General features: G+C 38.3%; 2 protein-coding genes across 4 annotated transcripts in view; one reads left to right on the forward strand and one right to left on the reverse strand.

Annotated features, from left to right (window-relative positions):
- Nucleotides 1-12,621, forward strand: part of ECI2 (enoyl-CoA delta isomerase 2) — a 19,430-nt gene extending 6,809 nt beyond the window's left edge. For both annotated transcript variants that reach the window (XM_040460683.1, XM_040460684.1), the window contains 6 exons: nucleotides 301-370; nucleotides 5,289-5,391; nucleotides 5,958-6,078; nucleotides 9,626-9,715; nucleotides 11,120-11,263; nucleotides 12,366-12,621. In XM_040460683.1, coding sequence (XP_040316617.1) covers nucleotides 301-370; nucleotides 5,289-5,391; nucleotides 5,958-6,078; nucleotides 9,626-9,715; nucleotides 11,120-11,263; nucleotides 12,366-12,521 — 684 coding nt within the window. In that variant the 3' untranslated portion in view covers nucleotides 12,522-12,621. The remainder of the gene's footprint in view (nucleotides 1-300; nucleotides 371-5,288; nucleotides 5,392-5,957; nucleotides 6,079-9,625; nucleotides 9,716-11,119; nucleotides 11,264-12,365) is intronic.
- LOC121020601 (uncharacterized protein C6orf201 homolog) overlaps nucleotides 1-16,004 on the reverse strand; it is a 25,984-nt gene that overhangs the window by 1,609 nt on the left and 8,371 nt on the right. The window contains exons 1-2 of one of the 2 annotated variants that reach the window (XR_005786219.1): nucleotides 12,712-12,823; nucleotides 8,011-8,115 (exon numbers count right to left, since the gene is read on the reverse strand). Coding sequence is in view for 1 of the 2 variants with exons in the window: in XM_040460685.1 (XP_040316619.1) it covers nucleotides 8,031-8,115 (85 nt within the window). In the remaining variant the exon portion in view is untranslated. Of the gene's footprint in view, nucleotides 1-8,010; nucleotides 8,116-12,711; nucleotides 12,824-16,004 lie in introns of those variants that run through there. The other variant, XM_040460685.1, reaches the window with a different exon arrangement.

The raw sequence follows: 16,004 nt of genomic DNA on the forward strand, positions 1-16,004 counted from the left end.
CCGCCAGCATTAATTCCAAAAGCTCAAGAAATGTGTCTTGCTTACTTTGGGAAAAAGTGGACAAATCCCCCAGTGTCCACCATAGCACATGGTACCATTATACACACGGAGTAGTTGTAAAAAGAATGAGAATCCTTTCAAGTGTATCCAACTGCCTTTTTGATTATGTAAATACAACCAACATAAACAGAAGGCACTTTGCAGAGAGCAGGCTTGCAGACAGACTTTTAGTCAATCCACCAGGTGGCAGTTATTATTTTCAAAGTTCTTTTCTTTTCCTCGTCTCCCCCTTTCACATAGATGTATAATGAAATCATGCTTGCACTTAAAGCTGCCAGCAAGGATGACTCTGCCATAACTGTTCTAACAGGTAAGACATTCTCTTGGATTTCTTAATAATTAAATTTCTATTTGGGGGGGGGGGGGGTGGATTTTCTACCAGATAGGAAACTGAGTAAATAGCTCTAAGGTCTTTTCCAGTACTGAGATACTCTAATTCTTTAATATATAAAAAACACAATAGGCACAAGATTGGTATCTTTATCATGTAAAAAGGAGATACAGACTGGTAAGAGAAGTACTAAGATCTCCTAGAGAAATTGGTGAATAGAATGAATAAACAGTTTATATGATAAAGACCAGGTATTAGATACCAAGGAAAAATGCAGCCTCATTAATAATCACAGATACAGATCAAAATGATGAGATACCATTTTGTACTTCCTTAATTAGCAAAATTTTTAGTTATACCCTACTTTGACAAGGTTATGGTAGAATAAATGACTTTAATGTCTTGCTGGCAGCAGTGAAAACGGCTGTAAAAAGTGTAAATAGCAAAGGGAAAGGGCATTTTGGCAATATATAAATTGTTTAGCATGGGAATCCCACTTTGTAGAAGTTTATTTTAAGGAAATTATCCAAGAAAAGGTTAAAGGCTTGAGGCAAGAAAGGTATTTTGCAGCATTTCTTGCAATTGCAAAAATGTTAAAACATTCTAAATATGTTGCCATAATAGAATAATAAAGCAAATTCTAGAATATCCACTGGACTGTTTATTGCATAAGCACTAACAATTATAATTGTAAAGACCAACAATATAGAAAATATTTAAGGTATAATTAAAAAAACAGTAACAATTTTTAAACAGTGAAAATTATATCAGTTCTATGATAATCACTGAAAAATATCAGGGATGCCCATGAACCTGGACTGATGAAAACATAGAAAATAGAAGTTGGATTTGGAAGGGACACCACGTGTGTGTAGGGGGCTAAGGCTCAGGACTCAGGTCAACTTACATTTAAATCCTGGCTTCATTCCTCACCTACCTGTGGGTGACCTTTGCTTCTGGAATGGAGAAGACAGTGTTTTACTGACCCCATTGAAGGGTCGTGATGGTGACATGAGATCATGCAGGTAAGGGCATTGCACACAGCAGGAATGTGGTAGATGGTAGCTGTTACTGTTTGTTGGCATTAGCAGAAACAGAAGTGATTCTGCTTTCTTTTATTTTTTGTTAAAGTTTGTAAAATAAATAATATAGAGCTATCACACAGCTCTTTGTAAGAAAAGAGGTCAGGAGAGAGAAATCTCATAGCTAATTAGAGGGTCAGAGGAAGGGAAGAGCTGAAGATCGTCCTGGCAGTTCACACATCTACCTAGGTGATTTTGGAGAATGAAGGGAACAAAAACAGTCTAGAAGTGACATTGGTTTGATACAGGAGAAGGATGTTTTATGTATATTTTTTATAATAGTTTAACATAAGCACATGGTTTTTGTTTTGTTTTTAATCTAAAGAATATGAAAACGCAACATAACAAAACTAAATCTCAATTCTCGGAACCCCAGTCCTGCTCCCTAGAAAAATTTGATTTTTCTTCATGCCTTTTAGAAACTATGTATATACGTGTGTGTGTGTGTGTGTGTGTGTGTGTGTGTGTGTGTGTGTGTGTTTCTCTTCATGTTTTTAAAAACAACCAGAAACACAGTATACACACATACTCTATCCACCTACCTACCTTAACACATCCTGAAAAACTGTTCTGTTAGCAACCTACACATCTCAGTGTTTCCTTTCAGGGCCACAGAGTATTACATTTTTTGGATTCCATAACTTACTTCATTATTTTTCTGTTGATGAACATGTAGATTGTACTTAGTCTTTGGCTATTAAAGTGCTTCGGTGAATGTCTTTAGATGTATGATTTTCGGCTAACGTGCAATCATATCTACAGGCTCTATTCCAAATTGCTAATTTAATAATAATGATAGGTGATACACACACACACACACACACACACACACTTTCTGTTCTCTTTGCCAGGTGCTCTTCTAAACACTTGGATTCTTTCTAAAGCTTTTTTTTATTTTAACTTTTTCTAAGCTTTCTTGGAACAAACCCAGTGAAGTTAGGTCCTGTAATTATTCTTTTATAGCTGGGAAAACTCAAAGGTTAAGTTTTGATAAATAGTGCTTTTGCTATAGTTATCTTTTATATATTCTTCACATTGGGTTTCTGTTTCCTCTTTGATCCAATCATTACATAATAATGATAGTTCCTTAAATTTCCAGAAAGTTTTTTCTTTTGTTTGTTTCATTGGTTGGTTCCCTCCTTTCTTACCCTAGGCTTCAGTGGCACAGCCTGCCCCAAGTTGCTGGCTCTGGTCTCCTTTGTAAGTTCATGCTCTGTGTGGTCATCAAATGGGAGAGTTCCTGAAGGTTTACCTATAGGCAGTCTTTTCTTGCTTCTAGCTCTCTCTGGACCCTGCATCCATGCCCACTCTCCAACAAAAATTTACATGCTGGTGATTCTCCCATTGGTATCTTTACTGAGGACGTTCCACGGGGTTCCCAACTGGTGTACCCACCTGGCACTTGTTCAGAGGTGTCACCTCCCACATCTCTCTGGAGCTCTTTTAGTGTTCCAAATCACAGTAGGTGGCTTCACATCTACCCTTTGTGTAGACCAGAATCCTAACATTCATTATTGATCTTGTCCCTGTCTTACCTCCTATGTCCAGTCCAATCCAATTTTACTTCATCAGTATTTCTGGACTTGTACTTTTTTTTTTTATGTCTCCTCTGACCTAGTCCAAGCTACCGTGGACTTTTGTCTGAACTGAAATCAACCCCATCTGATCTCTCTGATACCCTTTTGGCCACCTCTCTCCCATGCCTTGTCCAGTTTTACCACATCCAGTAAAATTCTTTTTCCAAATAAAAATCTTATTCCTCCCCCATTTGAAACTTCTTCAGTGGCACCCAGATAAATCAGTGGAGAAAGACAAATCTTCTGAAAAATGGTGCCAGAGCAACTAGATATCCATATATGGAAGAGTAACTAGATCCATATGTGGAGAAATGAACTTCAACCCCATCTTACACCCTATACAAAAATTTAAAAGTTATTTAAGCATAAAACCCACAAACATAAAGCTTCTAGAAGAAAACTATCTTTGTAACCTTGGGGTAAGCAGAGATTTCTCAGAACACAAAAAGTATTAACCATTAAAGAAACTATTTACAACTTAGACTTCATCAAAATTTAAAATATCTGTTTATCAAAGTAGTAAGAAAATGAATATACAAGTACCACAAGCTGGAGGGGGAGCATATTTGCATATACAAAGTTATGTATACATAAATCTGATTAGTGATTAATATTCAGAATATATAAAGAACTCATAGAAATTAACAACAGCTAGATTTATAAACTAGATAGAGGTGCTGGGGTGGCTAAGTCCATTAAGCGTCCAACACTTGATTTCCACTCAGATCATGATCTCACGGTTTGTGAGATCGAGCCCATTATCAGGCTGTGCACTGAGCGGGGAGTCTACTTAAGATTTCTCTGTCTCACTCTTTCTCTGCCCCTCCCCCACTCACACATGAGCTCTTGCTAAATAAATAAATAAACTTAAAAGAATAAAAACTAGATAAAAGACTTGAATACTTCATAAAAGAACATATACAGATTGTCAGTAAACACATGAAAAGGTGCTCAATATCATTAGCCATCAAACAAATGCAAATTAAAATCACAGATATTTCATGCGCTAGAATGGCTAAAATCCAAAGAACAGACAATATGAAAGACTGGTGATGATGTGGTGCAACTGGAACTCTTACACATCTAATATGAGAACTCTGCAGAAAACTGGCAACTTTTATGGAGTTAAAAACATACCAACTCAGTGGCACACCAATCTACTCCTAGACAATTACTCAAGATAAGTAAAGCATATATCCACAGAACAGTTTATAATCCAATTTACAGTAGTCCAAAACACATATCCATTCAGCAGATGAATAAACAAATTGTTGACTAGTCACACAATGGAGTACTACTCAGCATTGTAAAGGAATGAAGAACTGATACAAGAATACAGGTGAATCTTTAAGATGGTTCAGCAAAGAGAACACAGACACAAAATAGTACACATTATGTGATTCCATTTATGAAAGTTCTAAAATAGGCAGAAGCGTTCTGTGGTGATTGAAGTCAGAAAGTGATTGCATTGGGGCAGGGTGGGGTGGAGTGAGATGGCTGGAAAGGAGCTTAATGGAACTTTCTAGGATGGTAGAAATGTTCTATATCTGTTTCAAATGGCGATCACAATTATTTACAGTTATCGAAAATCATTTAACCGAGCATTTAAAACTTAAAGCATTTAGCATAAAAAAAAAAAGCATTGAAACACACAAGTATTTCTTGTGTGTAAATTATACTTTAAAACAAACACCTTCAATGGCTCTTAGAATAAAAGGCAGAACTTCTTAATGGTTCAGCAAAGCCCTGCATGGTCTTTCCTGCCTGCCCACATCCTACATACACCAACTCCCCCTCTGGATTTTACTGCTCTGGCACAGTGGTGCTTCTTTCAGCTCGTCATGTACACCAGGGTTACCCCCTTCACAGAGCCTTTGTACATGGTGTTTGCTCTGCATGAATTCTGCCTTACCCCTCTTTTTCTAGCTAACCTTGCTCCTCCTCCAGATCTCAGTTCAGCTATTCCTTCTTTAGGAATGTCCTCCTGAAACGGGATTAGAACAAATTCTGTTACATACTCTCATGTCATCGTCAAGTACTTCTCTGTATCAGAATTAGGTTACCTACATTTGCTTATGTGTTTTGAAATCAATGTCCAGCTTATTCAACAGTCTGTAAATTAGGACAGGAGCCATAGCTGGTTCACCAGTGCATTTCCACTGCTTGCTAATAGAGCCTTACCTAGTAGATGCTCAGTAATTACGGAATGAATGGTGAATCTGCTGATTTTATTTACAGGAAATGGTGACTATTACTCTAGTGGGAATGATCTGTCTAATTTCACTGATATTCCCCCTGAGGGAATAGAGGAGAAAGCTAAAAGTAGTGCCATTTTACTGAGGTAAGAGTGACATTTGTTGATCCCAAAGGGCACATTCTTATTCATTAAAGTGGTATTTAGTCGAGCAGAAGATAAATACTTCTTTGTGTCAATGTAATAAACTACAGTTGTAAAAAAAAAAAAAAAAAAATTCTCTCGTATTGAAGCAGAGAGATCTAGCAAATTCTCTTTTTGGCCAGAGGATTGCATGGTTTCTATGATTGCGGGTAATGAGATATGTGAAGTAGTCTCAGCCTAGAGGACAGGAAGGCTTCTCTCTTCCCAACTCACTTATCCCTCCTGGGTTTCTCATTCCCACTGAGCTATAAAATTGCAGCATATGCTCAGCCAGCCACCCTAATCTCTAAGTCTGTGGCTGACATACAGCCCTGACCTGGCTGCCCAGAATACATGGTTGAACCAAGGTCAAGCTTATGGGACTCATTTTATGAGCTTCCATCAAGTGCCATTCAGATGGATGTCCAGCCTGGCCAGAGAGTTTATTTCAGGCTCATGCTGTCTTTCCTATACTTCAGTAATGCTGCCTTGGAACATTTAAATGTGCTTTTGTATTTCCATTTCTGTAGGGATTTTGTAGACTGTTTTATAGATTTTCCTAAGCCTCTGATTGCAGCGGTAAATGGTCCAGCTGTGGGAATCTCCGTCACCATTCTTGGGCTATTTGATACTGTGTATGCATCCAGCAGGGTAAGTTAGCCCCCAGAAACTTACAAAGTCTTGAGGGAAAAATGAGGTCCTCTGAACTTTCCTTTATTGTTGTTAGTAGTAAGTAGATTACATGGTTTATGGTAGAATGGACTAAATTAAAATTTTTCCTAACGAATTACCCTAATGTAATTCGACTTGTTTTATTTGTCCTTCATTATTAACTTAGGTTTTCCTAAACACCAGTATTGTTGTGAACATTTGTCCCCACTCTTTCAGTGCTTTAGTCAGATTACGTAACAGTTACTCAACTTCTAATTTTCCAAATAATCTAAGATAGGAGTGGCATTTTTGCATGTTACACAAGTGGATCACTTAATACTTTTTTTTTCCAAATAAATTCTAGAGTTTAGAATTTTAGAATAGAATTTTTGAATAAGAAGGAACTTTCAAGCACTCTCTGCCCTCACTCCCTTTTTTGCAGGTAAGTAAACTGAAGCTCAGTGAAGTTACTTGCCAAAACAGTTCAGCCTGGTGTTTATCATTGAATTGTACTGATTTTACTTTCTGTTCTTACTACAGTAGTGGTGTATGTCATAGTAGAAAATAAAATTTTGAAAAATCTGGAAAAGCACAAAGAAAAGGGTTCAATTAAAAAGCACTCCTTGTCTTACCTCTCAGAGATAACCAGTCCCTGGGTGCTGGAACTCCAGGTCTTTCATTTTGAACAAAGATGTGATGACCATTTAGCTTAGAACTTTTACCCTAGAACTTGTACTGTAGAACTAATAATCCCTTGTACGGTTACCAGATTCTTACTTTTGCTTCTGCAGTAGTAGGATTTCCTGATCTACACCTCATGGGAAACATTTGGTTTTTATCACTGAAGAGATTTCTAGTTTTGTTTGGAGGTGTTTTCCCTACTGATAGACAAGACCATATTTTAAGATCCTAATCTCTTGGGTTCATTTTTTACCAGATTCAGTTTGATCGGATTGGGCATATTGTCAGACCTAATTGTTACTAATAATTTTTCCATGAAAATAGTAAATGGGATTCTAGGTGCTAGGATATCTAACCTTTACAGGTGGAAATTTCTGCCCAAAGGCAGAAATCAGTAGCCTTTGGTCACATTGTGTGTTAGAGGACTCATTAATCAGCCAGTCCAGAAGGGGGTGGGTTCAGGAATTCCTGACATGAACTTGGGGGTCTCCTCCTTCAGTACTCAGAGGGAAAATATATCATCCTCTTTGAATATTTTCCTGATTCTCAGAATTCAAAATGACTGTCCTATCCATCATCCTTTTATAGGTTTCTAGGACTTCCATCTTAAACGATACCAATTATAATTGAAATCAAAGAAAACACATGTATGTAATTAAAAATGCTAAAAGATTTGGCTCAAAGTAAAATATTTAAACAAATAGAGACCACTGCTAAGAGTTCACCCAACTGAATCAAACCAAGGTTCAATTTCAAATCAGAGAAAGACACAGAAGAAAGAACCTGTGGAGAGGAATTCGTTTTATAGGATTTATCATTATTGGCTTCATAAACAAATACCATACTAAACGTGGGTTAACATTTACTCATATAATCAAATGATTCTTTATTATGGGCAGTAGTTAACATTGTCTGTTAGCTTGTCAACAAATAGTGCATTTCCCCATGAGGTAATAAAAAGGTAGAAATCCTAAAAATCCTATTTGAGTACACCACATACTGGGTGTTCTGTTGATGCACAGTGTACATACATAACACAACAGCCCTGTGAGACAGGTACTCTTGTCTCCATTTTACAGATGGGGAAACTGTGGCACAAAGAGGTTAAGAAGCTCCCAGCATCAGCAAGCAGTCTGATGCCAGAGCCTGACCCTTGGTTACATCTACTGCTCTATTTATGAAAATGGGCTAAATGCTTACTTATAATAATGATTGTAAATAAGTTAAATGGTGCTTTATTGTTGGCTCCACACATACCTGTTCGTGTCCCCTTAGCTATGATTAGCCTTTTCTTTCAATTTCCTGCTTGTAATCCTTAGGCTGTGACTTTGCAGTATATCTTCTTGAATATGTTTTCTTTTGGAGGGAGAGGGATGATAGGTGACATTAGTATTTTATATTTTTATTTTGGTCTATGTGCTGCATACATTATATATTTATGTCCTCTAAAAATATACATTATGAAATAGCACCATATCTGATTAGGGGAAACGAAGTCTAAATGTTCTGTGTACATATGGTCAATTATAAATTAATTTCCTTTCGTAAGGACTTCTCATTCATCAAGAAATACACAAAAATATTTCTTAAATAAATTAAAAAAATTAAAGATGGCTCTGTAGTCTAAATAACCAGTATTAGTCATAGATTCTGATATTTAAAGCCAATTTAAAAACCTCTCTGAGGTAAAATCAAGACAGATGACAGACTGAGGAAACAATTTTTCAACTGACACAATAAAGGCTAATCTTCCTAACATTTTTTAAATACATTTATAAAATGATAGGTCAACAACTTAATGTAAAAATGGGCAACAGAGGAATACATAATCTGCAGAAAATAAAGTATAAATGCCTCTTTAAAAACATAGGAGAAAGACACTATTAAGAAAATTACTTGCAACCAGAATACATAAAGAACTACAATTTGATAATAAAAAGACAACCAATCTAACTTAAAAATCATGGGCAAAGTATTAGAATGATTACTTCATCAAAAAAGATATAAAATGAGCTAATAAGTACATGAAAAGACGCTCAACATCATTAGTCATTAGGTAAATGGAAATTAAAACCACAAGACACTACTACACACCTACCAGGATGGTTCAAGATAAAACGACTGATAATAACAAGGTTTAGCGAGGATGTGGAGCAATTGGAACTCCACGTGCTGCTAGTGGGACTGTTAAATGGTACACCATGGTGGAAAATCTTTTGGCAGCTTCTTACAAAGTTTTAAACCACCATTTACCCTACAACCCGGCAATTCCACCCCTAGGTATTTACCCAAGAGAACTGAAAACACGTTCATGCAGAGACCTGCATAAAATTATCATTAACAGTCGTAATCATAATAGCCAAAATGCTGGAAATAACACCGATGGCTTCCGCTGGTAAATGGATACACGAATTACAACATCCATACAATGGAATTCTTCAGTAACGAGAAGGAACAAGCTACTAATACATACTACAGCATGGTGACTCTCAGAAATCTTAGGCTAAGGACCAAAGGCTACAGAACATGCAATTCCATTATATTACATTCTAGAGAAGGCAAACAGAGGGACAGAAAACAGATCGGTGGTTGTTTGGAGGTGACAAGAATGGAGGGCACAAAGGAACCCTTTGGGATGATGGAGATAGTCTACACCTTGACATGGTGGTGACTGCAGAACTGTATACATGTGTTAAAACTTACCAGCTACATACCTAGTAGTGAACTTTCTGTGTATATAATTCCACCAAAATCCTAATTGTAAAGCAAGCTACTCAATTAAGTATTGTGAGGATGTAGACAATAGTGGGTTTTTTTTTTTTATCACATACAAAAAATAATTTTATTTTCTTTTTTCTCCAAATAGGCAACATTTCATACTCCTTTTAGTCACCTAGGCCAGAGTCCAGAAGGATGTTCTTCTTACACTTTTCCGAAGATAATGGGCCCAGCCAAGGTAACTTTTGGAAACCTTAAGAATAAATTGTAATAGTGACTTCCGTTCCAAAGGCAACTCTGTACTCTCTCTTTTTATAATATAGACAGGAGAAAAATGAAACATTTGCTGATAATGTTTGAACTCTAAAAGTTTCAAATATAGAGGAGCTGGGCTATGGGAAATGGTCTTTCTGGTATGAGGAGAATCAGAAACCCTCCATAACTCCTCAAACTAGGATCTATTCTTGCAGCTAGGTGCCTAGCTCATTCTCTGCTGCTGTGTGGTGTTAAAAGACCAGGGCTTTAAAAGCATTAAAAGACCAGGGCTGTGCCCAGCTCAGGACGCCACCTGGTTTCTGTACAGATGAGTAGCATCCTCTGGAAGCCCTAAGATGACACCTTTACTTGGAGGGTCACAGGAGATACTCTTCCACAACCACTTCCAGTCACAGCAGCCTCTTCGTGGGTGGTTTTAGTTTTGTGTTCAGGTTCCCTGAGTGGTTCAGTGGTTGCTCAGGTCTGTCACTGTGTCTCTGGAAACTTGGTTGCGCAGGCTTAGTGTGCATGACTGCAAGGTGATCACAAGACTGGAGCATGGAGAGCAGGGGCTAGGGGATGGCTCGGCCCACACTCTTTGAGGTATGAAAGGGCTGGCGTTGGAGTTGAGCCTGTTTTCACTGACTGCTAGGTTTTTGTTGTAAATACGTATTTTTTAAATCTCATTATTCTGTCACAGACCCTGAGTTACTCTACAGACTTTAACTTTGAAAAGCTGGGCAGAACCAACTCTAAGGCTTAGGGCATTTGACTATGAAAATACTATTTTTCCAGAAGAAAAATTGGAAATACAGAGAAAGATATCTGCTTAGGGATCTCAGTTTGATAGAAACAATCTTAGTCCTCACTTTCCTTTAGTCAGGTAGAGCTAAGTACTAGTCTCTGTGCAGGTAAAGAAACCTGTCAGAGCTAGACCACTGGGTAAAATCTCCAGGGAAAGGAAATTAGAGAGTTAGGGTGTCTAAAGTTTGGTTGGCATTCACTGTGACCATGATTTTCCTTTTTTTTTTTTTTAATTCTTTTTTTCTTATATAGTTGTTTATGGTATATTAAATAAAAAATTATAGCTGTGTGGGTTATCAAGTCAGCATCTGCTTCAAGTCATTTCTGCCCTGGGCTCCCTGCTCTTGCCTCTCCAACATAGATACATCCAGAAGCAAAAACACCTGCAAACCTTCTAGAGAGCCTAAGATGGCTTCAGCACATTTTGCAACAGCATTGCCTATTGAGGTCTTCAGTTTCTCCCTGAACAAGAAATCCTGGCAACCTCAAAAGACCACAAGGGAATCTCCCTATGTCTGCTGTTCTGAGGTTAACTGACCTTTGTTTTATTAAGTTAATGTCTCAATCCTACTTTTCATTTCAGGCAGCCGAGATGCTTATTTTCGGAAAGAAGTTAACCGCTGCAGAGGCATGCGCTCAAGGACTTGTTAGTGAAGTGTTTCCTGATAGCACTTTTCAGAAAGAAGTTTGGACCAGGCTGAAAGCATATTCAAAGTTGCCCCCAAATGTTTGTGTTCTTTTTTTTTCTTTTTTAATAGTAGAAACCATGGAAATAATGTATTTGCCTTAAGAGAATAAGGAATTTAAAAAACAAGACCTATCTTGGTTAGCTTTGAGCATATCTAAATTTGAGATTAAAAATAACAATAATAGGGGCGCCTGGGTGGCGCAGTCGGTTAAGCGTCCGACTTCAGCCAGGTCACGATCTCGCGGTCCGTGAGTTCGAGCCCCGCGTCAGGCTCTGGGCTGATGGCTCGGAGCCTGGAGCCTGTTTCCAATTCTGTGTCTCCCTCTCTCTCTGCCCCTCCCCCGTTCATGCTCTGTCTCTCTCTGTCCCAAAAATAAATAATAAAACGTTGGGGAAAAAAAACAATAATAATGTTAGAAACACTGATTTTTATAAAACTTTTCAAATAGACATTTCATTTCTCTGATATGTAGGAAGGCAGAGGGGCAGTTCTTTCTGGGGATGACTTTGAGGAGGATGATAAGCTTTATTTGCTGAGCACTTTTATTCTTGAATCCAGGTGAGAAACCAGATAGGTTGACCTTGAGGAGATTCTTATCATGCAGCACTTTTGTGGGGGTGGGGGGTTGGTTTTTGTTTTTATTTTAAATTTATTTATTTATTTTGAGAGGGAGCACAAGCAGGGGAGGGACAGAGAGAGAGGGAGAGTGAGAGAATCCCAAGAAAGCTCTGTGACGACAGCACAGAGCCAGACATGGGTCTCAAACCCACCAACCTATGAGATCATGACCAAGAGTTACACACTTAACCAAAGAGCCATCCAGGCACCCTGCACTTTCATTTTTATATGCAGCTAACTGGTGACTGATCGCTCTTACAGTCTTTCTGCCCAAAATGTGGTCCTGGAACCAAAAGCTTTAGTATCTATCTGGGGCTTTTTACAAATGTGGAATCCCAGGCCCTCTCCCACACCCATCAAAGTAATTTGTATGTGCATTATAGTTTGAGAAACACTGTCCTGTGTTACACCTGTATCTGAACGTGTGACAGGATTAAGTGAACAATGGAGAAACAAAAATCAGAACTATGGGGTACCCTGTTACAATGCCTCTTAACCTTATTGTTGCTTTTGTGTTTTCAGGCCATGAGAATTTCAAAACAGGTCATCAGGAATAGGGAGAAAGAAAAGCTACATGCTCTTAATGCCGAAGAAAGCAGAGTCCTCCAGGAAAGATGGCTGTCAGATGAATGCACAAATGCAGTCATGAACTTCTTAACCCGAAAAGCCAAACTCTGATGCCTATCACCGAAACATTAAACATTTCAAAGGAAGGGATGTGCTATCATTTGTGATTTCTAATACTTGAACTGAATAAACCGTGCTGAATTATCACTTACGATTATCCTACTTCACTAAAGCCCTGGTGAAAAACAAATGACATGTAAAACAAGAATCTACAGAGGTTTTTGGTCATAGCGAGTCTTACATCTTTTGACATGAAACGCTGTTGCCAGGAACACTGAAACATTGTGCCTGTGGTCCTGCTTTGAAAAGCATTCACAGCATTACAAGCTGAAGTCAGGTCTTCGAACACCACGATAGCACTTTGCCGTCCACAGAAGGTGACTGACTTAATTGGCCCAAACACTGACAGCCTCTGGACTACTGACTGGAGGTCTTCGGCGGGTTGCATGTTCTTTTTCAACCATCTAGCAAGGGAGCAAATGGAGCAGTCGTAGTATTAGAAAATAAGTAAGAATCTTATTTCCATTTTTTCCCCCATAATTTAATAAAAAAGGCATGAAGGGAAAATTGGGGTATTTCATTGGAAATAAAAGCAGTGTTCTGGATCCGTAATTACATACTTAACTATTACATAGTCTTCATTCTTGTTTAATGTGTTAGGTTATAAAAGGCATACCTACAAGCTACCTTACCTGTCCTTGCAACTTTCTGCTTTGATTGGCACCATATCTATTAGTTGACAAGGATGAGGGTGTCATTCCAGTGGCTACAAAACCACCATGGAATATTTTGCTCTTCTAAATACCTCTTTCCTTTTCAGTCTTTCCTTCAAGCCTCAGTATCCAGGTAGCCAGCCCACTGAACCTGTAACTTTTGAGGTCTTCATTTTTTTATTCCAGTATTATAATCCAAAATGTTCAGTCTTACTGAAAATATATGAATAGTAATAGCCATTGTTTTGAGCACTTACTGTTTATTACAAGTGTTAGATGGCCCATAACCACATTTTATCCTCAAAAAGCAGTGCCACAAGTTGAAAATGATGTGGGCACTGTTGCTTCTACCATTTTACAAGTAGGGATGTAGAGTAAGGAGCTTTTCCAGAGTCAAACTCCCAGGAAGTGTTGCAGAGAGTTACAGTTCCACTGTGTTACTATGAGCCTACTACTGCCTACCCTCCCACTAATTTCATCTAAAATCTCTGGGCAAAAGATGTGAAACAATTCCTTGCAGATGCTGAAATTGAAAGCAGATGGATTGTGTTAGGGCATCAAAATACAAAGAAGCAACTGCACAGGGATGAGTTTCTCTGATGGGAAATGAAACAGTTGCTGGGCCCTCCTGAGCATGGGACTTCCACCCAAAGGCAGGCCCCCATTAAACCTTGCAGTGGTGGCCAACAGTACACCTGGCCAAATAAAATCTGAGATAAAGGAAAACCTTTTTCTAATCAGAGAAAGGATTCCCTGGGGGGTAGAGAGTAAGCATGAGGACAATCCCCGAGCAGAGAGAGAGAGACATGTTCCCCTAACTGAACACACACAAGTCTCAGGTTCATGAGTGGACAAAACACACAGAAGGCTTTGAAGACTGCACTGGGATTTTTGATCATTACCCACACAAGATCAAGATAGAGTGTATAGTCTCTAAGCAGGTTGATTACTTGCTAAAACAAAAACAGCAACATTTTCCAAACGATTGTAGCAGGACCCACAAAAACAACATTCTCCAGACAATGTCAACAGGACCCAGGATCCATGCAATATGTAATATTTAGTGTCCACGGTACAACGCAAAATGATTTGACATGCAGAAGACCATGAAAATGCAAACAGGTGAAGAAAAAGCACACGTCAATCCTGAGATGACCTAGATGCCATTGTCCTACAAAGTTTTTAAACTAGTTTTTGTGACTGTTCTACAAGGTAAAGCACACTTGAAATGATGAAAACAATGTGGCTTCTCAGCGCAGGAACAAACTACCAAAGGAGATGCAAATACAAACTTTAGAACTGAAAATCTGAAATTTAAGAAAGATGATCTGAAGGGCTTCGCTAGCAGAGTCGGTGACGAAGGAGTCAATAAACTTGGAAGGTGGATCTACAGAAATTAAGCAGTGCAAAACACAGAAGAAAATACTGGGAAAAGATGAATAAACAGTGACATCAGCAAGATGGCAAGCTAGGAAGATTTAGGCCTCATTTTCCCATAGAAACATCAAATAACTACAGAAACTGAACACCTAAACAAGTGAATGTCCAACACAAAATCACTTTGAATTTTAAAAGAAATTGTGTGGCATTTTTACTTGCCCTTGCCCCACCACTTCCCTGCATGGTGCGGTTGGAAGGAATTCACCTGATTCTTGGCTCCCTCCCTTGGGATGAAAGGAGCAGAGTGGAACTTGTTTGCAACATTCTGACCTATCTGTGGACTGTCTGAGGAACTGTTTGCTGTCTTGCTGGAGTCAAAGTTCAGAAGGGAAACACTGCCATAATTTGGATGTGAGACAAGAAACCACAAGAGGCAGTGGCAGTCAATGGAACACATGAAAAGTACAAGCTGACTGCAGATGAGAAAGATTACAAAATAGTGGAATACAATAGAATACTTAAGGCCCCAAGAAGAAGGTGGAGATTCTTCAGGATATTAAGACATTTAAAAGCTGAGGGAAATTTTTAAAACATACAGACCTGGACAGGAAGCATGCCCAGAAAAGACCTGAGAAGGCCCAGGCTGCTCTGAAGACTCATGGTCCCACTAATGAGAGAAGGTCTTACCCATCAGTGTACGAGGGGCCTGTTTTTGCAAATGCCCACTTTTCAACAAAAGGTCATAGGCATGCAAAGAAATAGAAAAACATGGAAGCAAAAATTTCAGAAACAAGCAAAAAGGCACCTAGTTATTAGACAAGGATTTTAAAACAAATGTCAGATACCTCAAAAGAGCTAAAGGCTAATATGGACAAAGAACAAAAGGACATCAGGAAAACAGCATGTGAAGATAAAAGTGTATTGACAAAGAGGTGGACTGTTTTTTTAAACTGAACAAATTCTGGGACTGAAAATTACAATAATTGGAAATATTCACTAGGGCAGTTCAGCAGCAGACTTGAACAAATAGAAGAAAAATCAGCAAACTTAAAAAGAGGTCATTTGAAGTGATCAAGCTTGAGGAGCAAAAACAAGAATGTTAAGTGAATAGAGCCTAAAAGACTTAGGGGACAGACTCTATCAGGCTGACTGCTATACATACAATGGGATCCCCAGGTGGAAGAGGAGGAGAGAGGGCAGAGTGATCATTTGAAAACAAGAATGACTAAATTTGAGGAAAGATGTGGATATATAAATCCAAGAAGCTCAGTGAACTAGAAGTAGGATAAACATAAAGACACCTACACTGAGCCACACTATAGTGACACTGGTCAAAGACAAGGAGTGAATCTTAAAAGCAGCAAGAGAAAAGCAACTCATTATAAATTTATTTTTAATTTTTTTTTTTTTTTTTTTTTTTTTTTTTTTTTTTTTTTTTTTT

This window comes from Herpailurus yagouaroundi, unplaced genomic scaffold, assembly GCF_014898765.1.
Source record: "Herpailurus yagouaroundi ecotype Mexico unplaced genomic scaffold, PumYag 250, whole genome shotgun sequence".
NCBI classification, from domain to species: Eukaryota; Metazoa; Chordata; class Mammalia; order Carnivora; family Felidae; genus Herpailurus; species Herpailurus yagouaroundi.